General features: G+C 45.9%; 1 protein-coding gene across 4 annotated transcripts in view; it reads right to left on the bottom strand.

Moving 5' to 3' along the window:
* Window positions 1-30: 30 nt before the first annotated feature.
* The window catches only part of dmxl1 (Dmx like 1), a 51,974-nt gene continuing 35,791 nt past the window's right edge, over window positions 31-16,213 (bottom strand). For 2 of the 4 annotated variants that reach the window (XM_086173410.1, XM_086173411.1), the window contains exons 40-51: window positions 16,032-16,149; window positions 15,533-15,595; window positions 13,999-14,085; window positions 13,435-13,553; window positions 12,282-12,429; window positions 7,615-7,675; window positions 6,576-6,703; window positions 5,924-6,001; window positions 5,639-5,730; window positions 5,356-5,408; window positions 5,029-5,246; window positions 31-3,011 (exon numbers count right to left, since the gene is read on the bottom strand). In XM_086173410.1, coding sequence (XP_086029536.1) covers window positions 2,778-3,011; window positions 5,029-5,246; window positions 5,356-5,408; window positions 5,639-5,730; window positions 5,924-6,001; window positions 6,576-6,703; window positions 7,615-7,675; window positions 12,282-12,429; window positions 13,435-13,553; window positions 13,999-14,085; window positions 15,533-15,595; window positions 16,032-16,149 — 1,399 coding nt within the window. In that variant the 3' untranslated portion in view covers window positions 31-2,777. The remainder of the gene's footprint in view (window positions 3,012-5,028; window positions 5,247-5,355; window positions 5,409-5,638; window positions 5,731-5,923; window positions 6,002-6,575; window positions 6,704-7,614; window positions 7,676-12,281; window positions 12,430-13,434; window positions 13,554-13,998; window positions 14,086-15,532; window positions 15,596-16,031; window positions 16,150-16,213) is intronic. The other 2 variants (XM_086173412.1, XM_086173414.1) reach the window with 1 other exon arrangement.

Below are 16,213 nucleotides of genomic sequence, written 5' to 3'. Positions count from 1 at the left end.
TTTCAATGTGGCAGAGCATCTGCTCTTAACTTTGGTTGTTGTGAGTTTTTTTTTATTACATAGGTACATTGTGGATATAATACAAATTTTACACAATTAATTTCATTATAAAATCTGATTATCTGATCAAATTCACATTGGCAAGATGGAGGAAAAACAAACAAACAAACAAACAAAAAAAGGTTTGAATAAAGAGCGCGGGGATTCGAGCGAAACCCCGCTAGGAAAAGGAGACGGCTACGAACGAGGTGACTCTTTGAAAGGAAAATAAAGCAGAGATTTTGATAAAATTTATTTCATTCTCGAGTCTCTGTTAAGACAACATATTCTGGATGTGGCGAGAGAGATTCTTCAGTAGAGTCAAGGATTATACATGATCCAACCATTAAACCGAGGAGGGGAAAAAAAAAAAAAACAAGAATTTCACCGATTGTTCGGACCCATGTGACTGCGATCGATGGGAATGAAATAGCAACCAGGAAATAAAATTGTATCTGCCTTTTGAGCTACTGGCGTCCCTACATATGAACACATTTGATAAATATACCTATATATAGAATTGTTCTGGATAAAATGACCATCCGTGTATTTATTATAGCGAAAAGCCTCGGTTACGGATCTGTGTTTAGACGTAAGCTCGCAATAAAACAGCTCCGTTGAAAAGGTTTTCCTCAGTTTAATCCTCCCTGAAGCCGTAGCTAATGTACATTTCTTTTCCTATAGCAGCACAAGGTTCAGTGGGTCATTCGCTCTCGGCTAAAAGGACCGACCCTCCTTTCCGGGGAAGACGTGTCCTCACACAAGCCTGTCTGGAATCGCAGCTGCGAGCGTTTACCGGAGGCGTCCTGCTGCATTTGCATGTTAATGATTTTAAAGGTCATGACGATAACCTTTGACAGAAACAAACTGTAAAGCAAAACCTGTCGGTTAAATAAAAAAAAAAAAAAGGTAACTACAAGGCAAATAATGTTGTTACCAAGGCAGTTTTTCAAACAAATGTAAGTTTGAAGGGGAAGTGCACTGTCACTGGAATAAAAGGTGTCTTCACCAAACTACAAGATCAGTTAAAACCCGTCCAGCAGCTTCTGAACCCTTGACCCTCCGTGGTCGACGGCAAAGGTTCTCGCCGCACGGCTTTCGGCTCAATACGGACTTTTTTTTTTCCCCCAAAAAACTAAATGCAGCCAGAATGAGAGCGCTGTCAATCGAAGCTACTTTGTGCAACTTTATATCGATGATAATCGCTATTATCAGGACCAAAAGAACTAGTACTTTGCCAACATGGCAGTAGTAGTTTTCAGATTAAGGACACTTAATAATACCACTGGTTAAATCTAGGCCGAAAAAAAAAGAAACATTGCACTATTTACATTATTCTTCCAAAGACTTGACTTAGTCAGCTTTATTGACGTCCAGCCTCGTAGTTATATGCAATAATCTACATATAATTTAGCTTAATCTTTATGTGCAAATAGAGTGACGCATTGGGATTGCTCCACATAAATTAGGATATCACCGCACACATGTAAACTAAAGTGACACGTTCCTACTCGCCTCTTGCTGACCTTTGACCTTTGAGAAAGGAGTCTCCAAACACCACGGCTAGCTAGCGTCCACTTAGCGCAACTTAGCATCCAGCGGCTGGAGATGCTAGTCTCAAGTAACGCACTCCTGAAAATGTCAATAAATACAAGAATGTCGGAGAATCCGAGGGAAAGCGGGTCTCTGTCAGAGCCGAGCTCGCGGTTAGAAATCTGTACTAAGCGGAGCCAATCGGAAGCTAGCTAACTAAAGCCGCTATTTTTAAAAAATGAGAGTCAGAACACAAGAGTGGCGGGAGCACCTTCGCCTGAACGTAATGCCGGCCTGTTTTCCAAAACGATGAAGCACAACTTGGAATTTCCCCCGCGTACTTCCGGTTTTATAAAATCACGCCGCTGCCCGCTTGGAGAACGGCGTGGGGCTAAAATGCGTGTGATGAAACGGGGAAAGGGATTCGATGTGCAGGCGGCGGCATCCCGTGATTCCTAAAATGCGGTTTGATCGACGGAAAGACGAAAATTGCTCCCGAGAAGGCTGCGTCATGAGAGAGAGAAAGAGAGTGACAAAAAAGAAAAAATGATATAAACCCCGACGACCCGGCAGAACGTGCGGGCGTCCTTGATCTACGGTCTGTGCTTTGCATGGTTTCCACTGGCAGTCAAACCCCTACAGGAAACACTGATCGTCCGTGTCAGATGCACTTACGGTCCATTGCCAGGGGAGCGTCCGCTGCCCGATCGCTTCGCCGATACGAGCTAAGAGGAGGGGATACCGAAGATCGTCCTGCAGCTTTTTAGACTCTGTGCAAAAAAGAAAGAGTCAGTCTTGTGTCCATGTGCTGTTCAGCAGAGCCCAAAGGGCAGCGGAAGGGAAATCTCACCTGCGGTCTATTCCTAATGTGCCCTGCGTAGTTACCCTGTGCCCGTTTGGCCTCGCACTACAACTCAGAATTCAGCCGGCGCGACCACGCCGCCGCAAGGTCGCTCCCTGGCTGAGCAGAAGTCGAGAAATCCTCCGTCGGGAACGCCGCACTTCATTTACGCGTTTTTCTTCTTTGGCGTCCTCCCGTTTTGTAATAACTCGCGAGAGCTCCCCGACCCGCCCCGCCCCTCCCCTGCCATCTGGAGTTAAAACATTTCTGCCGAGAGTTTGGCTCCATCACAAAACAAAAACAAAAAGAAAAGAAACAACACACTTCACATTGTTCAGTTGAGCGGATAGGACGTCGTGTCGGTCTAAATGATGAACTTGACGTCGTTCTTGAGGTTGCTGTGGTTGTTGTTGACGACGCTGAAGCGGTTCGGAAGGACCCGCATCTTCATCGTTCCGTCGGCGCCGCAGGAGAAGATGTGATTGGCCGGCCCCACCTCGATCTGCATGACCCCCGTCCCCAGGTTCCGGAACAGCGACTGGCGGGCGTGCTCGTTGGGAAAGCTGTAGAGCAGGCACTGCGTGGCCAGGTTCCACACCTGCACGGGCCGGAGGAAACACACATGCATCTTTGATGATGACACACACACACAAGTAAACTTTTTAAATGTCCGGCGAGCAGCGCGTCGTCCGCATAGAAGGTGATTTCATGGCTGATTTTCCCCCGTTTTCGGTCTCGGCCGCGTCTGGCTGCGCCACGCGCCACCATACATTCATCTCGGCGACGACGTTCCCCTGCAGCCTTATTTGATTTTTGTTGCAGGTTTGAAATACAAGAGGTTTTTCAGAATTCTCAAAGCATCCAGCACCAGATGCTGCTAATCTCTAAAACCGTTTGAGACGAGCAGAGATCCATCACGGATGCCCCTTTCACATGAAGAAATAAGCGCTTTTTAGCCCGGCTCAGGGAAGGATCTCCACGTCTGTCATGAAACGCCTCGCCAGATAAATAAATAGGTGAATGACAATGTATTTAATAATTGACGGCCTCTGGTCTTTCGGGGTGAGTTTCCCGCATGCGGTTTGTTTGCAAAGTCTCGTCACTTCCCAGAATATTAATGTCTGTTGCGCCCCGGGGCTTTTCGTCTGCTCAGAATTCGGCACGACGCTCACACAAAAAAAAAAAAAAAAAAAAAATTAAAAAAAGACTTCTTCCCTTGTGGTTGACAATCATTTTTAGCTGTTTTTCTGTGCCACCTGCTTCTTTTTTATAATTGGGGAATTAAAATGCTCTCCCCGAACAGGAATAATTAATAAAAAATCTCAAATACTCAGTATAAACAAGCCCTTTTTAATATTTCTCCGCCGTACTCTTTGGTAAATGAGAAAATTAAGACGACATCAACTAGCGGCTCCAACAGAGCGCATCACTGGTTGCACGAACACGGACATATTGCGGTGCTAAACCCTAAACGACACCCGTTCTGAGTCGCGCCTGCAGGCAGGGGTTTCATCGAACCAGCCTCCGCCCACCACCCATGTACATTACCAGTCACTGTACTCAGACAGTCAACACAGAACTCATGCAGGCTGGCATCTATTAGCCACACGCATTATTGTGGTTTGTTTTATTTTTCATGCGAGCCCTCGGGGGGGTTTGTAAACATAGCTCGTGCGCGGACGGTTGTTACAACCGTTCTATCTGCAGGCACCGTGTCAACGTGACAGCGAGGCTCCTAAAAATGACTACGGACAGTAGGGAAATAAAGAAACGGCCGTTTGATTTCGAGAGGGTTCGCTTGTTAAAGTGAGACTGTTCTGGAATTTTGATGGTAAAAGTGTGGAGCGGGTGACTTCAGAGACAAAAAAACAAAACAACGATAAAAATGAAAATATCTTCCCGGGCACCGACACTTGTTTCTGGAATTGTACGTGACGACGGAAGTTGAAAATCCAGCGGATCTCTTAAAGTTCCTCGGCCTCAGACGGGAACACGGCTACACTGGGGGTCTACTCGACAAACCGCTACGTTGGATTTGTATTCCCAGCTTGGGAGCTTCATTATTTGATAAGCAATTTTCGAGACCGAAGTCTGTATATATTTCTTAATTAATATTAGTTAATCTTCCTGTTCCATGTTCTCCCATCAAACATTTTAAAGCTTCTGAATTTGCTGTAAACCCCTGCAACACTTTCAATCAGCAAATACACAATTAATGACTTTAGATGATCACACGCAGCTTTGGAGGCTATCATAAAGTCATTTGAATATCAAGCAGATTCCTACGGGATGCAGCCGCAGCAGCGGCCGTATCCTCGGAGTGACAGCCGTGTGATCCCGGCCGACGCATTCAAGTCCGAGAGATGAAAGACCGCCGTCCCTGGAAAAACATTAGCCGAAGACAGGGACGGCGATCGCCTGGGCTTTGCTTTTCCCTGTCAGTCTCCTCTTCAGCTGTCACTCCCGTCGCCCTTTGCCGGAAAACAACCTTTTCTCGGGTTTGGGTATTTTGGGCAAAAACGAAGCATCTCTACCTCGGGCGAGGCTTACAAACCCGATACCGAACGAATAACCGCTTACTCGGCGGGTGAAACAAAGGGCCGCCGGTCACGCACCTTGATGTTTCCTTCGGCCGAGCCGCTAAAAAAGCAGTCCTCGGTGGGATCGACGGCCAGAGCTTTGACCGGTGAGTCGTGGGCCTGGAAGCTCTGGCGCTGGTGCCTGTGAGGAAGCTCCAGGACGCCGATCCAACCCTTCCTGCCACCCGTGATCAGCAGCTGCTGCCTCGGGGCCATCAAGAGCGCCGTCGCACCCGAGTCGTGGCAGCAGAAAGCTGCGGAGAGGGAAGGGGAAGAAAAACAAAAAAAAAAATGAGGACGGAGAGAACGAGAGCAAATCTGGCGCTCGTTTGATTAAAATAAAAACGGTACGACGTCTCTGACCGTGAACGAGGCTGTTAGCAGGCGTCACCAGAGTGTCCCACAGGCACACGTTCCTGCAGGGCGGCAGAAGGACAACAACGGGGGGATTCTTTTTAGGAATAACAGGAAATATTCTTTTGGACCGTGTTTGAAACGCGTCAGTATGAACTCATGCTCGCTCTGGTTTCCCCCGGTAGCGGACCGTAAAATGTTCGTAACATCGTAACATCTAAAGGAGGCCGTTTCGCTCCGCGGTCACCGGGAGTTATTTGCATTTTCGGTGGACGGCGCGTCATCCCCGCACCTGTTGTCCGTCGAAAGACCGGCGGTCGCGATGAGGGAAGACGAGCCCACGAAGACAAAGTCGTGCGCCGTCTTGTTGTGACACTGCAGCGTCTGGAACAGGCAGAGAGAGGGAGGGAGGGAGGACGGTTAGTCACAGTGACAGTAATACAGAGGCATCGGAAGAGTAAACAGAATTCAATCGGGAGGAGGAGAGTGAGACGACAGCGGGGGATTTTAGGCAGACAAAACAAAACAAAGACGTCGGGGGGAAGGAGAAATAGATCATATTGGGCCGCTTTCTCACCAGATAGGGCTTGGGAGCGGTGCCGCTGGTGTTGGTCTGCCACAGGCTCAAACCTCCATCGGCATCTACAATACCAAACTATCCACAAAGCCCAGGTGTCAGATAGCGCAGGAGTATTCCTTTACGTGACAGCAGATCAACAGACGGCAACTTATAGTCGGCCGCTCCCCCTAAATTCAGCTCCCGCGACCTTCAGGTGATATATAACCCGCACGACTTGTCTCCCCAGAAACAAAACCGCCTCCCAAGCCGTCCAAAGAGCACCTCCATAACTAAAACCGACCGCTCTGCGTGGCATCTCTTTCCGGGCATATTTTACTCTTTTGGCCAGAGAAGGCTGATAAGATAGTTCCGGCTCAGACGAGGCACCATCTGAGAAAATTATTAGCTCGAGGCGAGCGCCTGATTTCGGAGCGGTTGAATCAGCGAGCGTAAGAACAATGTGTGCTGAAGCCAACTCCCCGCTGCGGTTTGTGCCTAACTGGCAAAGATGTGAGAGGAAGTGTGAAAATGCTGCTGAATCTGACAGGCTCAAATCACAATGCAGTCGTGTTGCAAAGCTAAGAATAGTCTGACTTCTGTGTGGTGGCGGATCACGCGTCAAAACGTGCAATTTCTTAGTTCACGGGCGCGGTGCGTGCGCAGCTGTAACCTTGTTCCCTTGGTGGTTGAATCGTATCCTGGTGACTCTGGAGTTCCCTGGACTTCTGAAACATATGATTTGCTGGGAGTGACCCCATTCGAACATCCTCACGCTTCCATCTTGAGCTCCTGTCAAGTCTGGGGAGGAAGAGGGAGAGATGAAAAATGTGAAACCGTCACTTTTCCAGCTGCGCTTGCCAAAAAACAAAATGGGACCTCCACTGCGGCCGCAAACAGCCCAAACAGCCCACGCCCTTAAAGGTCACCATCTTGACTGCGGACCCTCAGTCAAGTAGACAAACGACTCCCTGGCCCTCCGGGGGAAAAAAGAAGGAGCGGCAAATCAATCAGGCCCGTGTTCTGACAAACACGAGTTTCGCGGTTCTGTTCGTCGTGCACGTTTCTGCCCAAAGCCGGGTGTTTGAGACCAGGCTGATCCGCTTCGTCTCACAACCCTGCCGGTCACGGGTCGGACAGGAAGGACGCGTCTTAAACGAATCTCAATGCAGACAAATTCAGGTGCAAAAAATAGAATGACAAATCGTACGTGCATACAAAATGCATGGAGCCACCCGGAGAGAAATGTGACATAATTTCCGAGTGCATCTTTGCGGTGATGAGGTTCTGTCTTGTGCGTATTCCCAAACCATCAGTTTATAATTGATGGGGAAAAATGATTTATTTACCCTCATGAACAAGAATTTAAACAGCCATTCTTCTGACCTGCTGGGAATTATTCTCGCAAAAAAAAAAAAAAAAAAAGAAACACCTCACAGGAGAATCTGTTCTCTCTAGTTTTTGTTTTTGGGGTTAAAAAAAAAAAAAAATCAACAAGAAAAACAAAACAAGGCTGCCGCAAGAAGGGTTCACTCAGCCTTTTCTAAAATCAACCCTGGGACCAGAGGAGAAAAAAAAACTTTGGCAAACGTAAGAGAAACTTTTTGGGTGATGTAACCATCCCCTGCAGGCTGTTTTTAACGAGAGGAAATGTGACGTCTGGATACCACCTTTCAAAAGCAGATACTTGTCAGGCAGCAGATTGTACTTACAATACGGCAGTGTGGGATGAGAGGTCATTCTTCTCACATTGTTGATATTTCTCTTGATCATCTGGAGGGAAGGAAAAAGAAGGGAGGGGGGCATTTTAGTTAGTAAAACAACACGGATCTTAATCATGACAAATCTTTTTTTTTCCCCGATAGCAAACCGTTATGTAACAGGCCTATGCTTAAAAGAATTTGTTTTCATATGCAGCACCAATATTTGCCTTCCTAACAATCACAGACTTGCTTTAGAGACAAGTGAACGAATGAGTGTGTATATATATATGTATAACGCACATATATACGTGTGTATATATATATAAAAAATCATAATCCCAACACGTTGTCGCGCTACGTGCAAGGATTCCTCGGCACGTCTGAAGACTTTTACGTCGCGGCCGATATCTTGGCGACCCTCGCTGACCCGCTAACAAACAGGGATTCCAAATGAGGGGAAAGTGAATGAGCTGTGGACGCCTGTCAATATTTCATATATATGTATATTACTGTTATTGAGCCGGTGTCAGAAGACTAGTGCGGACCACTGGTCACAGAGCTTAGATTATTTATTGAGCGAGACCGCGGTGAATGGGCTTTCATCGCCCTTTGAAACAGCAGCTTTCTATTTCAGCATTAAGAATCAGTTGACTTTCACAGGTAAATACAGTTGTGCAGAAGTGACTCCGGCTCGAGGGATGATTTCGGGGCTTAATCGGAAGTTAAAATGTCTGACTTAAGGAAGAACTGGAGATAGGGAGTCTATATTTGAGCTGTTAATAGGCCTTTTTAGCAGGAAACAATATACAAATGGCTTCCTGAAAGATGCAGCGGTGGCAGCGTGGCTCTGATAAGCACAGAAATCATCAACCTAAAACGCTCAGAGCGGATGCGCCAAAGCCATTTCCTGGGCTTATCCTCGGCAAGCAGTAATGAGATGGCCTCTGCTTTGGTCAACCACCGTGAGCGGAAACATGACTTATCCCAAAATGATCAGCTTTTTAATCAGAGAAATTGTATTTTGAGTATTAATGGTTGATGATTGGAGGCCTGTTTCACGATTGGCAGACCTGGTGATTCATTTTATTAGGATAAAAAATGAACCGGGTTGAATCGCGGGCGCGTCGTCCGACGAGCTGGTCGTCTGCACACGAAGATCAATAAGCGAGTCAGTCAGAAACAAGCAACCAACCAAAGTTTCAAACACGATGAGACTTTCATTCAAATCCGCGTGTGGACGGCGCCGGGTTCCAGTTCACGGAGAAGTTTCCGTCGAAACAACAGGCGTTCACCAGAGACTCGCGCCTGGTGTCTCCTAAGCAGTGAGCTTGATTCCTTTGCAAGTCAACGAGGGAAGCTAATGTTAGCAGCCTGACTGCTTTTGGCGAACCGGGCCCAGACAAAGATGAATTATTAATTGAAATCACTTTAACTGCTTTGAGGAGTTTGCTTTGAGTACAAAGAGGGGCAGATTCAGAGCAACAGTCAACATAAATTAACTCCAGAGAAGCACTGAGGAGTACAGTAAACCAGTGCAAATCAAGCGTTTGCTGTGCAAGCGAAAGGGAAGGCACACCACGCCATGTGGAAGATGTGCCTTTATCTCAGGATTTAGCAATGACTCGCCTTTTGCACGATGCGTACATTCGACGGTTTCGAAACTATTTATTTCACTGGAGCAATTACTAAATCGACCAAATTCAAAACAATTTTAAAATCAAAAGTAATTTTTTTTAATCAAATCTCTGATACAACCTTTCTTTCAATTACCGGACAAACGCTGTCCACTACAAACGGTGAACGTACTCGTTCTGAGAGAGTGATGGCACTCTGCAGGGCTAAATATCAGCAGATATGTCGGCGTGGAAACAAAAGGGCTGTTAACTGAAGGCACTGAACTGCACTTACGGGTGGACCAGCGTTCACTGAGGGATTGTCATCTATTTGTGTGTCTGTGATTGAGTGTCTGTGCGAGTCCTGTCCTCTGTTCACAGGATCAGCCTTTGCTCTGCAGCACCAGAAGCAGTGGTGATAAGGGATGTAACACATCTTACTCATGTTTCAGGGAGATACAGTGATCCCTCGCTTTAACGCGGTTTACTTTTCACGGTTTGGCTACTTCACGGATTTGCATGGTGCATTGTGTTCTGCATTCTGATTGGCTAAAAAGTCACTCCGCTTCTTCTCCACCTGTGCGTCAATAACGTTGCAGTTTAATATGTACACGTACGTAAAACGGCTTGCCGAATTTACATGACGTACGTGCAAATTCTCTTGCAATTTCGAGTTTCTCTAAAACCCATCATGTTGACAAAACGCTCTGGACCGACAAAAGCACCTTGCAGGGCCCAAAAGGCAGCGGAAGATGCTATCTATGGCAGGTAAAGTTAAACTTCTGGACATGCTAAGGGAAGCTAAAAGCTATGCGGCTGTAGGTCGGCATTACGGAATGAATGAATCTTACGTTCGTTCCATTAAGAAGGAAGAAAAAAACATAAGGACGACGGCAGCAATAAGTTTGGGAGGTGGGCGCTGCTAATCTCCGCAATTTGAAGCCTTCTGTTCACACTGCTGATTAAAATTATTATTTGACAGTACAGTACAGAAGTTATTTGTTGAAAAAAACGTTTCTAAAGTACAGTACTTTTATTTGTGAAACAAATGATTGAGCCTGTAAAATGGTTTGTTCTTTCTTTTCAATGTATAATAGAGTATTTAATTGTATAATAATTGTAAAAAAATAAATAAAGGTTTCTACTTCACGGATTTTGCCTATCACGGGTTCTTTTTGGAACGTAACCCCCGCGAAAAACAAGGGTTTACTGTAGTTCTAAAAATTTCTTAGCCCATGTTGACCTAGTAATGTTTCCTAACAAGTTTTTGATTTTTGATATTATTCTCCAGAGTTGCTATCCGCTGTCCTGGTGCCATTTTAATCATGAAGAGATGCATGAGAAGTCATTGCAAAATAACCGCGAGCAGGCTGTGGCATTCATGCCTGGCTCCTTCTGCTCCAAACAAGACTTGGATTTGTATTGGAAAACCACTTGTGAAATTCGCTCGGTATCCCTGGCAGCAATGAGTGTCCCTAATAAGCTCTGCACTTTGGCTTCTACTGCAATGCAGCTGCCCTGGTGGAAGATCAGTGATATCACATGCTGCTACAGAAACAAGCAGACATTTGCAAAAACCAACTCCCATCCAAATCCCCTCATATACCGTGGTAGTCCTTCGGGGTACGTTAGGGCAGCGGCCCCCAGCGGCCCCCGGCCAGTTCGGAGCCGCACAGAAAGAATACATAACTTACATTATTTCCGTCTGAACAATGTATTATTTTGAAAAATGACATAATTCTCTTTGTTCCATCATTGTGTGACTCACACTTGACGCATGTAAAGATGCACGTCTCAGCTAATGCTAATATTAACCCCCAAGCTAGCAAAAGGAGTAAAAAACAGAGGTCTTTGGAAAGTTTCTTTGTGAAGGGAAAACAGAAGAGCCTATGACCGCTAAGAAAAAGAAAGCTGCATTTAGCAGACAATCCAAGGAGACCGGCTTGAAATATGGATTCATGGCGACAGGTGATTCCCATGCACGCAGTCCGCTCTGCATAATGTAGGCGACCGGCTCACCGGTGAGTTAATGAAGCCTTCAAACCTGCCTTGCCAATCGGAGACAGAGCACTCTGCATTAAAAAGACAAGCCTTTGGAGTATTTTGTACAAAAAAAAAAAAAAAAAAAAAAAAAAAGCAGGGATGTTTATATATTAATATGGATTTATCTGCCACACCTTAAAGGCCAGTTCGTGGCGCAAAAAAGGGTTAGGTTTGTGGACCGCTGAGTTAGAGAATAACTTCTTCTTCCGGCTTTTCCCTTCAGGTGTCTCCACAGCGAGTCGACTTTCTCCATCTAACCCTATTCTCTGGATCCTCCTCTCTCACACCAACTACCTTCATATCTTCTCTCACGACGTCCATAAATCTTCTCTTTGGTCTTCCTCCAGACCTCTTGCCTGGTAGCTCCAATTCCAGCATCCGTCTACCAATATATCCTCTATCCCTCCTCTGTCCATGACCCAACCATCTCAGTCTGGCTTCTCTGACCTTCTCTCCAAAACATCGAACATGTGCTGGACTCATTCCTGATCCTCTCCATCCTGGTCACTCCCAAAGAGAACCTCAACATCTTCATCTCTGCAACCTCTAGTTCTGCCTGCTGTCTTTTGGTCATTGGAACAGTTTCTAGTCCAAACATCATCGCTGGTCTCACCACTGTCTTGTACACCTTTCCTTTTATTCTGGCTGACACTTTTCTCCACCCATTCCAACCTGCTCGGACCGTCTCTTCACCTCTTTTCCACACACTCCTACACTCTGACTGTTGACCCAAGTACCTGAGATCCTCCAGCTTCTTGATCTCCACTCCCTGTAGCCTCACCGTTGCACCCGAGTTCCTCTCATTCACACACATATATTCTGTCTTGCTGCCACTAACTGTCATTCCTCTCCTTTCCAGAGCATACCTCCACCTCTCTAGATGTTCCTCTACCTGTTCTCTGCTCTCACTACAGATCACAATGTCATCCGCAAACATGCCGAGTTAGAGAATAACAAAGAGTGGAAAAGCATGCTGCAGAAAAGACGGTGCGGTGGAGTTTTGCATCTGAAAGAACTCACCACGGAAGCCCCCCTGCCCGTCTGATGGCCTCCCAACCACGGCATGTTGATGGGTGTGCCCGGGCTGCTGTGGGTGTACGGGGTGGTGCCGTGGAGGGCCGCAAAGTCATCGCGAGCGTGAACCACCAGGAAGTCGTCGCCACCGGCACTGCGGAGACAGAATCACCGTGAACAAAAAAAAAAACAAAAAAAAACCCACGCTCGCAGCAGTTCTCTCCCGTACATTTGAAAGCAAATCCTGACCCGGTATGAACAAACAGTTCAAATCCAAATTGTAATGGAATTCAGGTCAAAAGCAGATGTGAGATGTGAGACCAACGATAAGTAAGACGGGTCTTTCCGGGCAGAAGAACAACACTGTCTGCGGCGCGTGTGCGTGCACGTGTCGGCCACACAGGACTAGAACATATAACGGCAGAAATTGAGTCTGCTCGGTATTAATATTTCACCGGCACAGCAGCCCTGTTAAAGCTCGGAGCGGGACGCTTAAGATATCAAACGAGCTGCTATTTAACAGTCCAATATAGAGCGGGCTATTATTTGCAGTCTCCTTGATGAGTCACTTACAAAGACAAAATGGAGAAAGGCAAAGCCGGATAGAAGGGATACCATGATGAGGTTGCTTCATGGCATATTTAGTTACGCTCAAAGAGCTTCACGCATTCTGCGATAGATTCCAATTCACGCTGCCGGCACCGCAATGATGAACAGCGGCTTGTTAGACAGCAAATGGCTACTAAATAAGGAGTCTGGAAAAACTTCACAGCGGGTGATCAAGTATGACACTGTTTATATTTCTGCAGCTAAAACCACCTGCTCTTGAAATGTGAAATAAGACTGATTGGAGATCTTCAAAGCAGACTGAGACAGGCCCAGGGATGGGCAAAAACATTCAGAGCACAAAAAAAAAAAAAAAAAAAGATAAGAAGAAAGAAAACAGCCGGGAGCAAAAATATGAAGATCACTCATCTGAAATGACTTTTGGCTTGATTGGAATTTGACCAAAGAAGATATAAGTCTGCGCTCGCTTTCGTTCAGGTGGCAGAACGAGGTAAAATGCACGGTAGGCGTTTCAATGGTTGGACTCTGGAGACGTTCGCCCCGGGAAGAACAGATTACCATCTGAGCCTCCAACGCCGCTTCAGTCACATACCCTTTGGTTTCAGCCTCCTCGTCATCGATCCATGTCATGATCTGCGTTGCCAAGATGGATGATACATCTAACTCCTGAATGTCATGGGTGGAGGCCATGACTAAACAATTACGATTTGCCTAGAAGACACGGATGGGGAAAGTGGGACAGAGAAAGGGAGGAGAACGATAAGGGAAACCGGAGATGATAAAAGCATCGTTTACGATGAAAACACGGGAGCGAGAAGTGCAAAAACCAACAGCCTGTCAAGGCAAGATAGCGGTCATATGAGATATTTTGGCCAGTCGTCACAGAAAATCTCTGAAAGCGAGGGATTATTGTATTCCCCTTGGAAGAGAGTATTGATTTCATCACTTCCTTCCATAATAATGGAATAACTTGAATAAAAAATGGAGCCCTATCCATTAGGTGCTGAGTAGGGATAGAGGGGAAAAGAAAAATTTGTTTTCGAGGCGTGCCTCGGTTTTGAATTCAGCATCGCATCCATTAGACCGGAGGTAAATGATCTGATATTTGCATAAAAAGACGAACACTGGCCGGACAGCAAATCAATGCGAGCTGCACCTTGTTGATGGCAAAGGCTGTGATGATGTCAGATTCTTTGTGGATGATGCGTGCCTTTCCTCCAGGGGAGCCCAGATCTGACTCAGTCTGCATGGAGAAAACACACACACAAACGCAGGCACGCACACATGTACACACACATGTACACACACACACACACACACACACACACACACATACACATACACAGAAAGAGGGAAATCCTTACAGCGTGAAAATGTGTAAATATTTCCTGCGGACAAACAACAACAGCCACGGCTTCAGAAGTATTTTCCTTCAACCTCAGAGCCGACGACCTGACAGGGTCCACTCAAGGCTCTGGTCAGAAGTGCGTCATATTGTTGTTGTCGTTTCTCCTACCAAGACGACGCTTGATGCTCTGGCAGAGCCGGGACTTTTTTTTTCCCCCCTTGTTCAGTCCCGAGGAGCTTACAAGCGATGTGGTGATCGGGCCACTCTATGAGAACGGTACGGCTTAGCGGGAGCGCCACGTCTCTCGAGCAATGAAGCACATATTGTACCATAAAGGAAGCATGTGGTAGACAAACAGATTATAGTGCACGGGGGTTTTACATTTTGATGTCAAAGTTACTCAGAATGACAGAGGCATCCGCTGAGCATGAGATTGAATCTGAAGCCTTTACGGCATTTATTCAAGGGGAAAATACCATGTCTTTTTCTGTCAGATGGAATAAAGGAAACTTGCAGAAATCTAAATATGGTGGTTTGCCATTTTAGCAGAGCACATAAAATCTGCGGGATGCAGATTGACTATGACAGTGCGGAGCCCATTAATCAGAAGCTATTCGGCTTCATAGCTCGTCCTCAGAGAGGCCGGGTTAATTAACACCGCGCCAAATGGAGAAGCTCCGACAAGGTGGTTTTTACATTGAGAGCCTGAAAATGAGCGAACCTCCAGGAGGCTTCGGAGTACAGTGTAATTTAAGATTTATAGTTCACATGAATATTCACGGAGCTCAATGCAAGATTAATATTAAACACTGACGGGAACATACAGCTCAGAGCAAGATTAATTTAACACTGACAGGGACATACAGAGTTTGCAGCCCTGAAAATACATATTGTCATTCTGTTAAGATCACCGTTTTAATACTCCTTACAGTATATATGGCAGGCTGTCTTAAATGTTCTACTCCACAAGACAAGAACGCGGGAAGGCAATTTTTGCGCGTGTGCGCAATAAACAAATGGTTATATTTAGTGTTTTTGATAGCAAGAGTGCGATCCGACTCTCGCGAGGCTATTATGGCTGAAACATTTATTTCTGTCGTCATACGTGTGCCCAGGTTTCCGTCCCACCTGAGGGGCCAGCTAGTGTTAAAAAAATAAACAAACAAAACTCCAGTACCTGTGAGCACATAACTCTTTTACGACAAGAAAACCAAATAGATTTGTGATGTGCAAAAACTGTTTTGCTTGAATGCATGAAGTAAGAAAAAAAAAAAAAAAGAGAGAGAGAGATCATCCCAGCCAGCAGCTGTGAGCCATAATTTAATGGAAGAAGCAGTGGTACCTGATTGTTTCCTGTCTCCTCCATCCCTGAACATTTCATACTGTCAGTCTGGTCCTCGACCGACTTTAATGATTGGGGAGTAGCACGATGCACAGGGTAGACCCACACACACACACACACACACACACACACAAACACACACACGCACATACATACATACAAACACACACACAAAATACAGATAACATACAGCAAGTGATGAACCATGCAGTCAAACAGACATAATCTGATATATTGTGAGTTAATCAAAGAGGCTGTAATTATCTGACTTATTCATGCAAATAGCAGCATTATTAATAATAAATACACATGTTTTTAGCATGCATGACAAAAAGCACAAATACAGGACCGGGGTGTAAAAGCAATAATCAAGCCGTCTGACCTCGGCTAATCAGAAGATTGTAGTTATTGTGTTATTCGGTGACGATTGTTAAAGTGTTAAAGCGGCGTCTTGTGGAGACGGCTCATGCGATCACAGTACTGTGTGTCCATGGTGTACCTTGTTGGAGTCCCGTTTCTTGGTGAAGATATTTTTAATGAAAGTCTCTTGCACTTCCTCCTGCTTGACCAAAAACTGCCACAAACGCTTCACCGGCAGTGCGGAATGATGGCTCGTCCTGGAGGAGGCAGAAAACGTCTGGCATATCAATTTCCGCTCTAAAATCCTGCTTTATCAAACGA

This window comes from Fistularia commersonii, chromosome 26 (genome assembly GCF_037954325.1).
Source record: "Fistularia commersonii isolate RoL2024-O1a breed Wild chromosome 26, RoL_Fcom_v1.0, whole genome shotgun sequence".
Lineage (NCBI taxonomy): Eukaryota > Metazoa > Chordata > Actinopteri > Syngnathiformes > Fistulariidae > Fistularia > Fistularia commersonii.
The sequence above is the reverse complement of the archived record's forward strand: the minus strand, read 5'-3'. Positions and strand labels throughout refer to the sequence as shown.